The sequence below is a fragment of the Blennius ocellaris genome, assembly GCF_963422515.1.
Source record: "Blennius ocellaris genome assembly, chromosome: 15".
In the NCBI taxonomy this organism is placed as follows: Eukaryota; Metazoa; Chordata; class Actinopteri; order Blenniiformes; family Blenniidae; genus Blennius; species Blennius ocellaris.
Genome location: NC_137664.1, coordinates 1,176,699 through 1,192,992, shown reverse-complemented (window position 1 = coordinate 1,192,992; position 16,294 = coordinate 1,176,699). Strand labels below are relative to the sequence as shown.

Sequence of the window (16,294 nt, the reverse complement as noted above, 5' to 3'; positions counted from 1 at the left end):
CAATCCAACTTGGTAGTTTTATTTTGACAGTCACCATAATAACAATCCAACTTGGTGGTTTTTATTTTGACAGTCTCTGTAATAACAATCCAACTTGGTAGTTTTATTTTGACAGCGGCCGTAATAACAATCCAACTTGGTAGTTTTACTTTGACAGTCACCATAACAACAATCCAACTTGGTAGTTTTATTTTGACAGTCACCATAATAACAATCCAACTTGGTAGTTTTATTTTGACAGTCACCATAATAACAATCCAACTTGGTAGTTTTATTTTGAAAGCGGCCATAATAACAATCCAACTTGGTGGTTTTATTTTGACAGTCACTGTAAAACCCAGATCAGCGCCTAGCTGGAAGTGTTGGGTCCTTCAAGGCAGGGGCAGGGAATCCTGGTCCTGGAGCTCCAGGACCCTTGATTTAACCTTCTTCAGACTTTATGTTTGATTAAGTCGTTTGATCTTTGACTTCCAGCAGCAGAAGGACGATTGAAACATCAATGATCATCAAAAAGTGAAGCAGTTCGTAATAAAAAAAAAAAAAAACAGTTAAAAATGTGTCTTTATCTCTTGAACTAAATATTTATTTACAATTAAATATCAGGACGGGTTGATTTATTTTTGTCACGGCACAATGTAAACGTTGTCAGCTGACGACTTGTTGCTGTGAATAAACACAAATATAAACGAAAAAAAGCCAACCGCCTGCTAACAAAAGCTAAAAGAGTTTTAAAAATTTTTTTTTTTTTAAAGTCTGTTTGGTGGATTGTGAACCCGTCCGGTGGAGGCGCTGCAGACTTCCTGTCCCCCGGTCCAGCGGGGGGCGCTAACGCCACCATTAGCTCTATTAAAACACTCAGTTGCACAACGCCTGGCGTCGCTTCGGTCCTCCATTGCTAATCAATTAGCCTGTTGACTGTGTGCAGACTGTGGCCCTACTTTCTCCCCCCCTCCCCCCCCCACCCCCCCTCCCCCCCCCCTTCCATAGTTCAAATCAACTGCACATGAAGAAGAAAACATGTCCATGGCGTCAGCAGTGAAGCCGACTGAAGAGGAACAGATCAGATCCCCTCGTCTCATAAACAAGAGTTAAGTGGGACAGGAGTCGGGTTTCCTCCCCCCCCCCCTCCCCCTCCTCCCTTCATCCCCCCTTCCTCCTCCTCTCTTTTCTTTTTTTTTCTTCTTCTCTCTTCCACTTTTTTTTCCTCTGCAGCTCGCCAGTGTGTCTGGCCTCCCTCCTCCCTCCCTCCCTCCCTCCCCAGTCTTCACTTTCCACAGCTCAAAAATCATTGTTGAGATACACGGTGAGCCCCCCCCCCACCCCCCAACAACACCCCCCCCCCCCCCCCCAGTTTGTCTTATCCGCTCCCGACGTCTCTGCTTTTGTATTTATACATTAAAAAAGAAGAAGAAGAAGAAGAAGAAGCACAAAGTCAAGCCTCGCAGCCTTACAGCCTTACAGCCTTGCAGCCTTGCAGCCTTACAGCCTCGCAGCCTTACCTTCCAAGTAACAGCTGGAGGACGAGGACAGGCCTTTCTTTGACTTGCACCCCACCAATTTCAGGCATATCTCCAACATTTTCATTTGCTTTCTTTCCCGTCCCCGCTGAAAACTTTTTGGCAGCTCCGTTGGAACGCGATGCCTTCCAACGGTTTCCGTCTACATGTGTCCGGCGAGAGGTTGTTGGTGGGGGGGGGGTGGGGGGTGGTGGTGGGGTGGGGGGGGGTTGGAGAGAGAGAAACCTCAAGACAATAAAGGTTTCTTTTCCCGGCTGTTAGTAATCCGTCTTCGTCTTCGCGGTCCGGCTAAAGACTTTTCCTCCGGGACGCCTCCATGGTGGCTGTTTTGTTGTTTTTTTTAAAAATTCTCGTCCTCTTTATGCGGGACGAAAAAACAAACAAACAAACAAAAAAAATGTGCGTCCGGGGGAAGGGGGAGGGGGGGGGGGGGTGTCAGCGGGCCGGCGGACATGCGTGGCGGCGGTGTGTGGCGGTCGCACAGCGGCCATTCCTTCCCTCCGGCCCCGGCAGAGTGAGAGAGAGAGCATCGGAGGGGACGACTCGTGCTTCGGCTGCCAACAAAGGGCCTCTTTCAGGATCGGCCTGCTGCCCTCAGTGACATCAGCTGGGCCGGCCCACCTCCGGGGGGGTGGGGGAGGGTGGTGGGGGGGGGGGGGGATGGGGGCACCACCGCCAGCAGAATACAAACAAGGCCTCGCCGGCGTCCCTGATCCACGCCGCCGTGTGGAACTCTGAGAACAGTCTGTTGCTCCTCTCTTTGTGTTGCAGTCAGAGGAAGACGGCAAGTTGCTCCTCCTCTAACTTTTTAATCCCGCCCCCCCCCTTTCCACCCCCCCCCCCCTTTCTCCCCTCCCCCCTCCTCCACTACGTCTTCCTGCCCTCCCCTCTCCGTCTCAGCCTGGAGAGTCCACGGGAAACTAGCAATGTTCAGCCGACTCTCTCTCTTCAACTGACGGGAAACTAACTCAGAAAAACAAACTTTTTTGCTGCAGCGGTGACTGTCAAAATAAAAGCACCGAGTGGCAGGGGGGGGGGACTCTGCAGGCTGCCGGCGTTGGTAATGTCCGTCTACTCGTACGTTACGTTCCCGTGTTACTCCGGTGTTCGTGCGCAGCAGCGGCGCCGACACCGTCTGCAGAGACGGAGCCTCATTTTCAAAAGTTCCACCGTGGGAGCCATTTTCAAAAAGTTGCGTTTTCAGCAACTGTGACAAAAAGTCACGTAAATGTGTCCTGGTGTACTTGTAATGTATAATATACATTATACCTATACAGTACATATATAATGTACTTGTACACATGTGAAAACTACAGGATACATTTGGAGTACTCAGTATTTATAGATTATTATAAACTAAACTAAAGCGGCTTCGACACCCCGAGTCTAAAGTGCAGTCAAATAAATAAATAATTTAAAAAAAGACAAGTATTTGGCCGTATCTGTGGCGAGTACATCTGGAAGTGTATACGGCGTCTTTTAAAGAAAAATACTTTGTGGTTTCCTCGACCCCGAATTGTCAAGTTTGTTATTCCATCAAAATACACGACGCAAACGGCTTCCTCCCAAAAAAACCCAGCTTGATAAAAGCTCACCAGCAGTGGAAACGTGGCGTTTTTATCGACTCTGATAATTTTATATTATTACGGGATATTGACGTGCACTCTGGTTATTTTTTGTTCTGTGTGAGCGAGAAGGGATCATCATTAAAACGCTCTCAATATAAACAAACATGGGAGACGGCGTGTGAGATAAGAGGTCCGGTCAAGTGGGTGACGACGTGCTGCTGGGAAGCCTTGGTGACGGAGTTCACTGCTCCACCTCCTCACTGGGATTTACAGTCAGAACAAACACCGACGGAAAATATGTCCGGGATTCAAAATGATACGTCGGACGGATTACTTACATGATGCTCTTTGAATTTAAAGACTTTTTGTTGAATGTATAAAAATGTCTTGCAATGTAGTAGTGAAAAATAAACTGTTGTACTGCACTGAATCTTTTGAAAACAAGAAATAAATTAAATGCAATAAGAGATACTATATACTATAACATAAATACTGTGGAATAGTTGTAGAGCTGATGAACTCCAACTTTATCCTCCGTTCCTACACACTTCTCAGAAACGTTTCTCTTTTCTCTCGTCTCTCAGCGGAGACGACAAAACTACTTCCTCTCTACAAAATAAAGTTCCCCACAGCCCCACAGCATTTTGAAAACGATGCCCGTCAAGAAGGGAAACGGCAGAAACGCTTGTTAAAAACTGGCTGCACCTCGTTTCTCTGGGAAAACGGAAAAACTTTCCAGGTGTCCATTTATGAGACAACTGGACATTAAAATCACAAAGTCTTTGAAGTCGTTGAAGTCTTTGAAGTCTTTGAATTTAAAACAGCATTTATTGAACATGTTTTTAAAAACGAAAAAAGACTCCTGTTAAATATGTAAAAGTATCTTGTAATGTAGTAGTAAAAAATAAACTGTTGTACAAGAAATTTAAAGAAAAAAGAAAGTTCAACATAAATACTTTGAGAAATTGTTCCAAAATAAAACGCTGGAGGTGAAGAGCCGATGAACGGGAGTCGGACTTTATCCTCCGTTCCAACACTTCTCAGAAACGCTTTTCTTTTCTCTCGTCACTCCAAACGGAGACGACAAAACTACTTCCTCTCTACAAAATAAAGTTCCCACCGCCCCACAGTAACTGGGTGAATTATGACCTTAACTGATCACCACAGTGGTGGAACTTTTATTTTGTCCGGTCGGTAGTATTTTGGTGTACCAGCGTGTGGCGCTGTGCTCTCATGTAGTAGAGAGAGAGAGAAAAGAAAGAGTAACTGAGAAGTGTGGGTTCATGAGGATAAAGTTTGGAGTTCCTTGCTGAACCTCCGACTGTCGTTCGGCAGTCGTTCCTGTGGCTGCGTGACGACCTCACACTGCCAGACAGGAGATCAAAGACTTGACCCCACCAAAAAGAGACAGGAGATCAAAAGACTTGACCCCGCCAAAAAAGACAACATCGTCCTTTTTTCCTCCTGCAGACGAATTCTGAGATCGTCTGGAGCCTAAATCCCAAACCGCCATCAGGCTGCCGCGCTGCCTTTGAGCAAGCCGTGACCTCAACGCCCCCCCCCCCCCCCTAAAAACGCGCAGTCACGTGGCTGCGGCGCCGTATGGCAAACATTTGTGTTTCCTCTCATGCGCCGCCCCGAAAACACCAATTAAGCAGAAATGCGGGCCGAGAGAAAAGCCCATTAGTCACCGCAGTCACACCGAGGACGAAGGGAAGAAGGGAAGAGGGGAAGAGGGGAAGAAGGCGGCAGTAAAGAAAAAGAAAAGGAAAAAAATTGAGGAGGAAAGAGGGAAAAAAAAAAAACAAAAAAACAAAAAAAAAAAGCTTGCAGATGGGGAAACATGAAGCACATTGTTCGGGGGTGAGCTCACTGGAGAATCGCTCACTTGCGTTTTATAATCGGGACCTTGTGTGTTAACAGTTAGCTGACGTAGGTCCGCCCACCAGACGGGCTCTTCGTGTCTCCAACCTCCCCCCCACCCCCCCACCCCCACGACTGTTTTCAACAAACCTCCGCGGACCGAACAAAGACTGTTTATCAAAGCCTCCCAACTTTTCCGACGCGCCAGGTAACGCCGACGGGAACCTCTGACATGTTTCAGACCCTGGTCTGCGTCAGGCGGCGTCTCGGTCCGTCTGTTCTGGCGCTTCTCGACGGGAGCCCCCGCTATGGAACCACCTGACATGAAAGGCCTCGTCCACACAAAGAAATACCTCAATAATGTCCGTTTCAGACTCTCATGCAGACCCGCTACAGGCTTTTATTCGAAGTGTCATGCTTTGGACGTAGAAATTTCAACGAGAACATTTATTATTTTTATTTATTATTTTTTTTAAACGGATTACTTAAGAGTCGCGGGAACAACACAACTCTGAGACCAGGAGGTCATGAAGTATTTATTGTAAAAACACCGATAACATAACAGCTTTGGAGGCACTTCACTGTATTTTGCACCAAGTTTCATTAAAAATTGGTTTCATGTAGCTATTGAAGTCATTTCCCATAGTGATTGTTTGCTTTTTGAGAAAATATTGACATGTTCACCACGTATACTCTGCAGCACAACAAAGAAAGAAAAATCGTTAAAGCTTAAATTAAAGTCCTCCTTTCCTCCATCGTATTATCTCCAGAAACTTTGTATTCAAGGTTTAACTTGAATATTTAAATATCGGATCCTAGGAGGTGCATTCACAATCTGCTGTGTCTGTGTGAACTGGACTGGCTCCGCCCCCACACACACGCCCATCTGTGGGAAGAGGAGGAAGTACTTCCTCTCGTGGCGCCATGTGCCAGAGCAGAGCTGTGGGAGGAGTCAAAGGGGGAGGAGCCTACCTTGATTGTGATTGGCTAAACCCCCCGATGACACTTATATAGGGTTTGATTTCTGATTGGCTGCTTGGAGCAACACACTTTTTAAAACCTGGAACAAGCCGGGGAGCGAGAGGACACTTTCTTCTCTTCAGCGTCACTTGATCTCCACGCCGTTGTGTTGCCTGTTAGCTTGTAGCTGCAATCAGGCTGCATCAACTATGACGGTGGTCTCAGACCCCGTGGCTGCGTGACGTCGGCGTGACGACCTCACACTGCCAGACAGGAGATGAAAGACTTGACCCCGCCAAAAAGAGACAGGAGATCAAAGACTTGACCCCACCAAAAAAAACAAAACTCAAACCTATAAAAAAAAAAAAAAAAAAAAAAAAAAAAAAAAAAAAAAAAAAAAAAAAAAGAGACAAATTTAAAATGAAAAAACAGGTTTTGAAGCATTTCCTTAGATTATTGAAATAAACTCTTAAGTCTGATTGTACTTGGGGACTGCTTAACGCACGCACGCACACACACACACACACACACACACACACAAATATAATCGCATCGTCTAACAATGCTGAAAAAGCGAGCCAACCAACACTTGGCAAAAAAAACCTTTTCCATCAAAAGTTATGGAACCAAAGTTATTACACTTTTCAAAAGCAGCAAGCGTTCTAATTACAGAGAGGGAAAAATGGTGGGAGACGGCGGGGGAGACGGCGGGGGAGACGGCGGGGGAGACACGAAGCCGTGGAGCCTCCTAATGGAGACGGAGCGCTGCCACATCACGAGTCTGGAACCTTTAAATATTAGATAGTGACCTGGTACCCGGCTGGCTGTCTGTCCCTGTGTGTGTGTGTGTGTGTGTGTGTGTGTGTGTGTGTGTGTGTGTGTGTGTGTGTGTGTGTGTGTGTGTGTGTGTGTGTGTGTGTGTGTGTGTGTGTGCACATGTGGCTGTTTACTCAGGGTCCTCTGGAGAATGCAGCCGGAGTGTCTGAGGCTTGCAGACCAGCAGACGAGGTTAAGGGGTTTAGAGCTGCTCATACTCTCTAGCCAGGACACTCAGCAGTCCACAGGGACAGTCCACAGTACACAGGGACAGTCAGCAGTCCACAGGGACAGTCCACCCTCCACAGGGACAGTCCACCCTCCACAGGGACAGTCCGCAGTCCACAGGGACAGTCCACCCTCCACAGGGACAGTCAGCAGTCCACAGGGACAGTACATAGTCCATAGTCCACAGTCCACAGTCCACAGGGACAGTACATAGTCCACAGTACACAGGGACAGTCCACAGGGACGGTCAGCAGTCCACAGGGACAGTACACAGTACACAGTCCACAGGGACAGTCAGCAGTCCACAGGGACAGTACATAGTCCATAGTCCACAGTCCACAGGGACAGTACATAGTCCACAGTACACAGGGACAGTCCACAGGGACGGTCAGCAGTCCACAGGGACAGTACACAGTACACAGTCCACAGGGACAGTCAGCAGTCCACAGGGACAGTACATAGTCCATAGTCCACAGTCCACAGGGACAGTACATAGTCCACAGTACACAGGGACAGTCCACAGGGACGGTCAGCAGTCCACAGGGACAGTACACAGTACACAGTACACAGAGACAGTCCACAGGGACGGTCAGCAGTCCACAGGGACAGTACATAGTCCATAGTCCACAGTCCACAGGGACAGTACACAGTACACAGGGACAGTCCACAGGGACGGTCAGCAGTCCACAGGGACAGTACACAGTACACAGTACACAGAGACAGTCCACAGGGACGGTCAGCAGTCCATAGGGACAGTCAGCAGTCCACAGTGACAGTCAGCAGTCCACAGGGACAGTACACAGTCCACAGTCCACAGGGACAAAACATAGTCCACAGTACACAGGGACAGTTCATAGGGACAGTCAGCAGTCCACAGGGACACTACACAGTACACAGGGACAGTACACAGTACACAGGGACAGTTCATAGGGACAGTCAGCAGTCCACAGGGACAGTCCACAGTACACAGTCCACAGGGACACTGAACACCAAACAGTCGCTGCTGCAGTTCAACAATGACGGTGAAACCAAACATTTAAGAAACAAACAAAAAAAAACCTCCTTTGAGTCATTTTCTCATTGTAAAGCAGCCAAAAGTACAATGAACATATTTGAATTAAATACACTTAAGTCACATTCACACAGACCCACATGATAGGTATCTATATCTGTATCATTGTGTATATATATATATATATATATAGAGAGAGAGAGAGAGAGAGGGTACAAACAGGATTCATCTTGTATTCATAGTGGAATTTTATAGCAACATATGGCAAGAGACAGAAGATCAGACACTTTTCTGAGCTATATTATGAGAAGGACGTTTCCAACTTTCCACCACGTTGTGTGCCGGAGTTATTATGGGATTATTACAGTGGTATTTTCAACGGCTGAAAATCAGAGACCTTATATATATATATATATATATATATATATTAAAAAACTATAAATATATACAAGATTTTAAATCTGGATATTAAATATGAATGTAGAGTTTCAGACGAAAGTTTAATGGAAAATAATAATACTAATTCATACGTGGGTCTGGTTTGCTTCACCGTCACAATAACATTTTGAAATATGACCAAAAAGAGTAAAAAAAATAATAAAATAAAACCCACACGCGTTGGAAAACTACTGTGACGTTTATTTCCCAACGTAACGTCGGGGATTATTGTGCAGTGAGTTTTACCAGAAGAAGAAATCATAAACAACCTATAAAATGTATAAACGTGTAGAAGAGTAGAAAGTGTGTCCTCCCTCTCTCTCTCTCTCTTTTAAAAAGTGTGTTGCTCCAAGCAGCCAATCAGAAATCAAACCCTATATAGTGTCATCTGGGGTTTCAGCCAATCACAATCAAGGTAGGCTCCTCCCCCCCCTTTGACTCCTCCCACAATCAGGCAGCTCTGCTCTGGCACATGGTGCCACGAGAGGAAGTCCTTCCTCCATCTTCCCCATAGATGGGCGTGTGTGTGGGGGGCGGAGCCAGTCCAGCTCACACAGACACAGCAGATTCTGAATGTAGCTCCGAGGATCTGATGTTCTAATGGAGGAGAATCAAGGAGGAGCTGGAAACTTTGAATACAAGGAGGAGGAGGAGGTGAAGAAGAGGAGGAGGAGGAGGAGGAGGAGATGAAGAAGATGGAAGAGGAGGTGAAGAAGATGGAGGAGGAGGAGGTGAAGGAGGTGAAGATGGAGGAGGAGGAGGAGGAGGAGGAGGAGAAGGAGGTGAAGATGGAGGAGGAGGAGGAGGAGAAGGAGGTGAAGATGGAGGAGGAGGAGGAGGTGAACGTTAATATCTAGAGCGTATTGTTCTCTCTAGTTTTTTTTCTTTTTTAACAAATCCAGCAGCAGCACCCTCTAGTGGCCGGACCTTACGGCTGTATTTAGCTAGCGTTAGCTCGACGTAGCATACGATGCTGCCCGTGAATGCTAACCGTGGCTAGCTCACAGCTAGCACAACACCGCTATCCAAGCACCACCACAGCACAGAGCCGCGAGCTCCGGTAGCAAGCAGGTTGTGGTGACGTTTTGCCGATTCGTGATTAGCGTTAGCTCGATCGCGCTGTGGCCGTTTCCCAGTGGAACGCGTCATTAGACTGACGTTTTTTTTTTGCCGATATAGAAGAAGAAGCGACGGACTGCGGGGCTCCGGGGGTGGAGCTGCTCCGGCTCGTCTCGGAGTCTAAGTGAATCCAGATGTGGAGCATCACCGCGGGCCTCCTCTTATCCTCTTATAGCGGCTCAATGCACAGCAGGGGGGCGGGGCGGCGCACCAGCAACCCGCCGGACCAGAGCGGAGACAAACAACAACAACAACCACCACCAGCCAAATCACAACAAAGAGTTTGGGGCTTTTTTCCCCCCCTCCTTCCCGCACAATAAAAATGAAACACAAACTTATGTAAATAAATAAATAAATAAGTCAAATGGTTTGTAAACCACAACACTGAAACACAATAAAACACTTCTTGAACTCATTTTAAGGTTTCATGTGTTGAACAAAGGGTTTTTTTCCCCCTCATGATATTCAAAGACATAAAATACAGAGTAGGGTAGAGTAGAGTAGGGTAGAGTAGAGTAGGTTAGGGTAGAGTAGGTTAGGGTAGAGTACAGTAGGGTAGAGTAGAGTAGGGTAGGGTAGGGTAGAGTAGAGTACAGTAGGGTAGAGTAGAGTAGGGTAGAGTACAGTACAGTAGAGTACAGTAGAGTAGGGTAGGGTAGAGTACAGTACAGTACAGTAGAGTACAGTACATTAGAGTAGAGTAGAGTAGAGTACAGTTGAGTACGGTAGAGTACGGTAGAGTAGAGTAGAGTACAGTTGAGTAGAGTACAGTACAGTACAGCACAGTAGAGTACAGTAGAGTACAGTACAGTAGAGTACAGCACAGTAGAGTACAGTAGAGTACAGTACAGTACAGTAGAGTACAGCACAGTAGAGTACGGTAGAGTACAGTACAGTAGAGTACAGCACAGTAGAGTACAGTACAGTAGAGTACAGTAGAGTACAGTACAGTACAGTAGAGTACAGCACAGTAGAGTACGGTAGAGTACAGTACAGTAGAGTACAGTACAGTAGAGTACGGTAGAGTACAGTACAGTAGAGTACAGTAGAGTAGAGTAGAGCTCATAAAGTAATCATCTATTCGTCTTCACAAGAGGTTCTCAGAACTTCCATCATAGATTTATTCCTCAAATTAATTAATTCCCGTTCAAGAAGCAACCGGGATTGAAACTTGGGACGTAGATATAAAACACTAGAAGCCTCCCGGCGCCGCCTTTGATGTGTCTACGGCGCCGCCATCTTGGAGAGGTCTTCCTCTCGCGCTAAACCTAAAGACCCCAGGTTAGAAAATACACAAAACCATTGGTAGCTCGCTTGCTAGTCCACGTAGCAACACAACACTTGGTGCTTTTATTTTGACAGTTGCTATAAAAACAATCCAACAAGGTAGTTTTATTTTGACAGTTGCTATAATAACAATCCAACTTGTTAGTTTTATTTTGACAGTTGCTATAACAACAATCCAACAAGGCATTTTATTTTGACAGTTGCTATAATAACAATCCAACTTGTTAGTTTTATTTTGACAGTTGCTATAACAACAATCCAACTTGGTAGTTTTATTTTGACAGTTGCTATAATAACAATCCAACTTGGTAGTTTTATTTTGACAGTTGCTATAATAACAATCCAACTTGGTAGTTTTATTTTGACAGTTGCTATAAAAACAATCCAACAAGGTATTTTATTTTGACAGTTGCTATAATAACAATCCAACAAGGTATTTTATTTTGACAGTTGCTATAATAACAATCCAACAAGGTATTTTATTTTGACAGTTGCTGTAATAACAATCCAACAAGGTATTTTATTTTGACAGTTGCTAAAATAACAATCCAACTTGGTGGTTTTATTTTGACAGTTGCTATAATAACAATCCAACTTGGTAGTTTTATTTTGACAGTTGCTATAAAAACAATCCAACAAGGTATTTTATTTTGACAGTTGCTATAATAACAATCCAACAAGGTATTTTATTTTGACAGTTGCTATAATAACAATCCAACAAGGTATTTTATTTTGACAGTTGCTATAATAACAATCCAACAAGGTCGTCTGTCCACTAGAATGTCCCTGTGATCTCATTTTTAGTGTTTATAGATCTTTGTTCTCTATGACCGTTTGTGTCCTTTCATCACAAAGACAACCAACAAGTTTGATGTTCAACTTAAGGTACAAGAAGATCTTGTCTTGGTTTTTTTTTTTTTTTTTTTGTCAAATCCAGAACGAAGGCCAAACTTTGATCCTCTTATCGGCACGACGACACTGAAGTTCCAAACCACAGTCTTGAGGGGTTTTCTGTTTTTACCACAACAGCACTGGCATCCCTGGTAGCAGGTCGTCTGCACAGGAAAACAACAGCTGTCGGTGTGTGTGTGTGTGTGTGTGTGTGTGTGTGTGTGTGTGTGTGTGTGTGTGTGTGTGTGTGTGTGTGTGTGTGTGTGTGTGTGTGTGAGACCAGGTGGCGACAGGCTCCCACGCTGCATTCCTCCCTCCAGCCTCTGGAGACTCGGTACAATGGAAGTAACACGCAGCTCAAAAAAAAAAAAAAAAAAAGAACGAAGGACTGCTCACGCCGTTACGAGCGGGAAATCTACGATGACGACGCAAATATGACCGACTGGGGCCGGGAGACGATTGAGGAATTGAGGAATGCCTCCAGGCTCAAAGTGACTCCAGTAAATAATGGTTTTCTTGTCGGGGAGCCGGGATCGTCGCAGGGCCCGGTTACGTAATGCACAGCCACTCAGATCCTCCAGCGAATACCAGAAAGCCGGGGTTACGGTCTGTGACTCAACAAGACTCACTTTCAATTGTTCCAGCACATGCAAAAAAAAAAAAAAAAAACTCTCGTCCGCTTGTTTGCATTTCGTTTATTCAAATTCAAATTCCCGTCCGCAGACGGACTTGTCATTTCTCTGGACGTTTAAAATGCGTCACTGGAGAGATTAAAGATAGATAGATTAAACTGCACTTTTTAAAAAGCGCCCGTCGAAGTCGGGCCGTTTGTCAAACATCAAAGACCTGGAGCTTTGATGTTTGACGATACAGGAACCGGATGTAATAATATAATAGAGCTCGTCTCGACTCGTCCACCAGCTGCAACTGAACGTCCGTCTTGTTCTCGTCTTGAATTATTCATGTTTCTCTGGCGGCGCGCCACAAGACCCCGGAAAGCTAGGAATAATTAGATTTTTTTTTTTTTTTTTTTAATGCGGGAGAAAGAAAAGTCTGCTGAGCTTCAATCCCTGGAGTCACAAGTTAACCGGCCGTCCACCTCTGGTCACCAGAACGTCTGGTTTTAACGCCAAAGTTCACACTGCAGGGAAACCAGACAATTCTGATTTTTTTTTTTTTTTTTTTACTCAGTGACTCAGATCCAACCTGGAGAAAAATTAGTTTGAATAAAAACTAGTGCTGCCAATTGATTAAAAATTATTAACTTAATTAATCGCACAATTTTCTGTAATTAATTGCGATTAATCGCATTGTAATGGATGTTTGTTGAGGGAAAACCACGGAATTAACGTCGACTCAGCACACAGAGGCCATATTTAAATTAAAAAGACTATTTTTATAACGTCCTTTTAGCTTTTGGTGAAACTGTTTCTCTACAAGATCAGCAAAATAATAAAAACATTAATAAATGTATTGGTTATTAACATCCAACTAAACTACATAAAAAAACGGAAGTAAACAAAGCGAGTTAAGTTTTTTTCAATTCAATATCAATTAATTAAATTAACGTGTTAAATATCAACCATCAGAGTGTGAGTGTGTGTGTGTGTGTGTGTGTGTGTGTGTGTGTGTGTGTGTAAAACCATTAAGGAATGTGTAACTACACCATTTTAGCTCAATTTATTTCCGGGTTATTATTCCCAAGTATTCGAAAAACGCAGAATGGGATCGATGAAAAAAAAAAAAACAAATGCGGCAAAAAGCAAAAGTAAGAAACACAAGAGAGAGAGAGAGAGAGAGAGAGAGAGGGAAAAAAAGAAAGGGATTGCACCAGTTATTTGAGGGAGGAATGCACACGAGGTCACATTCTTCACTGCTGTGGTTTGTCCTGCGTTCAACTCTCCTCCTCGCCGTGCGAAACACACTTTAACCCGTCTGACGTCACGGAGGTGAAGCTTCACACGTGAACATTAACCCCGTTTTGACCCTGTTTTTTAAAGCAATTTTAAGCATTTTTGTCTTTCTAGTCTTTTTATCTGCTCTCATTTTAGTTATTTCTAGCAATTGGAGCTGTTCGGGACCCGTTTACTAAATTCTTTTATTAAAAAAAAAAGTCTGGGAAGCATGTCGTTAGTCTGCCGGGCCACAGGAGGGCGCTGTTGAATTTTTTTTATAATGAAACCTCAAAAGATATATGTGTCGAGAGAACAAAACGTTTAAAAAAAATTAACAAAAACCACCACATTCTCGTGACGATATCAGGGGAGAGTAGTCGCAACTATTAACCGCCGGTCAAGCCGCCACAGGTCGGCCATGTTGGTTTACCGGAGCATGAGCAGAAGGGAGGGAATCGTGTCCCTGAAAGAGTCTTTCCACTTTGGGAGTCGCTATAAAAAAAAACCTCTGTGTCGTGGAGACGAGCCCCAAGAGGTGAAGAAAGTTTTGCGGGAACACACGTATTTGTTGTTGCGCGAACGGGGCTTTAGCCATATTAGCAATTTGAGCCAGGAGATAAAACTACTTTGAAAAAATTAGCTTGGAAATAACCTAAAATCCAAAATGTTTATTTACTTATTATTATGCGACTTAACGCCAAGTTGCTACTTAGTGCCAAGTTGCTACTTGGCGCTAAATTGCTACTTGGCGCTAAGTTGCTACTTAGTGCCAAGTAGCAACTTAGCACTAAGTAGCAACTTAGCGCCAAGTAGCTCATGCCGGAGCGTTCGGGTTAAATGTCACTTCCTGTCTGACGGTGGAGTGCTTAGTGCTAAGTAGCAACTTAGCGCTAAGTTGCTACTTCGCGCTAAGTTGCTACTTCGCAATAAGTTGCTACTTCGCAATAAGTTCCTACTTTACAATAAGTTGCTACTTCGCAATAAGTTGCTACTTTACAATAAGTTGCTACTTTGCAATAAGTTGCTACTTTGCAATAAGTTGCTACTTTGCAACTACTTTGCAATAAGTTGCTACTTTGCAATAAGTTGCTACTTTGCAACTACTTCGCAATAAGTTGCTACTTTGCAACTACTTTGCAATAAGTTGCTACTTCGCAATAAGTTGCTACTTAGTGCCAAGTTGCTACTTTTAAATTTCCAGTAAAAGTTCTGACTGTACGGTTCCCTGCTCGCCGTTGACACCCCCGCCGTTAAACTACCATATATTGATGGGGACAATAGCGGCGGGTTACACCAGCGGCTTAGGTTACGTGTCATACTAAAGCTAAGTAATGCTAACGGTGGCTACTAGCATTAAAGCCCCGCTTTTCAGTACATGACGTACGGCAACTTTGCATATCTGACGGGTGAAACGGTCTGAAGAGCACAGAGATAAACCTGATGCACTGCAATGATATATATATATATATGTTATATCTTAAAGTCTGAAGGTTTTATCCTCTGCATGTGAAACCAGGAGGACGTCTGTGAGAGACGGACTATCGGGGGGGCCATGTTGATTTACAGTGCAGCTGTTCTGGGGGCCGGTCCTGGACCGCAGGGGCAATAAAAGAATAAAAGCAGGCTGGTGTCCAGGTGGCGGAGGCCTGATGAGAAGGAGAAACACCCACTAATGGCCGGCGAGTCGCCCAGCAGGGGGGCGGCGGGAGTCCACACATTCCTCACATCACCACCAGGACGGGGACGCCGACTTCCAATTGTCCTGCTGTTACAACCGAGGCCACAAAAACCCTTTTCCTCCCCGTTTCCTCAAACCTGTCCCAGACCACCTCACTGAATATTGTCATACTTGTTATTTTGATTGTTTTAGTGACGTGTGCACAACGCTGCTTCCATTTTTAAACATGTGACCACTGAAGTTAACACGCCGGGCCACCGGGGGGCGCCGTGGCGAGTTGTGTTTTCACACAAAACGTTACGAAGGTTTGGGAGTTTTCACTAGAAAACACTGAACTGAAGTGTTTCCTGTCTTCTAATTCCAAAGTAAAGTCTTTTTCTACTTTATTTTACTGTTATTAAAAGATCAACTTATTATTAATATTATTATCCTATCCAGTTAGTTTCGCGCGCACGCACGCACGCACGCACGCACGCACGCACGCACGCACGCACGCACACACACACACACACACACACACACACACACACACACACACACACACACACACACACACACACACACACACACACACACACACACACACACACACACACACACACACACACACACACACACACACACACACACACACACACACAGGGATCATGGGAGGAGATTTGATGTCTAGACTGTATGGATTCCTCCAGTTACCGCCAAAAGAAAAGGATCGTTATTACGGTGACCGTCAAAATAAAACCACCAAGTTGGATTGTTGTTATGGTGACTGTCAAAACAAAATTACCAAGATGTTTTGTTATTATGGCGACTGCCAAAATAAAACTACCAAGTTGTTTTGTTATTATGATGACTGTCAAAATAAAACCACCAAGTTGGATTATTATTATGGGGATTGTCAAAATAAAACTGTCAAGTTAGATTATTATTATGGTGACTGTCAAAATAAAACCACCAAGTTGGATTGTTATTTTGGTGACTGTCAAAATAAAAGTAACAAGTTGGATAGTTATTACGGTGACTGT

General features: G+C 44.6%; 1 protein-coding gene across 5 annotated transcripts in view; it reads right to left on the bottom strand.

Annotated features, from left to right (window-relative positions):
• Positions 1-16,294, bottom strand: part of abl1 (c-abl oncogene 1, non-receptor tyrosine kinase) — a 40,547-nt gene that overhangs the window by 16,273 nt on the left and 7,980 nt on the right. Inside the window, exon 1 of one of the 5 annotated variants that reach the window (XM_080509981.1) lies at positions 1,500-2,106. The exons of 3 other annotated variants lie outside the window; for them this stretch is intronic. In XM_080509981.1, coding sequence (XP_080366107.1) covers positions 1,500-1,584 — 85 coding nt within the window. In that variant the 5' untranslated portion in view covers positions 1,585-2,106. Of the gene's footprint in view, positions 1-1,499; positions 2,107-16,294 lie in introns of those variants that run through there. One more of the 5 variants, XM_080509980.1, reaches the window with a different exon arrangement.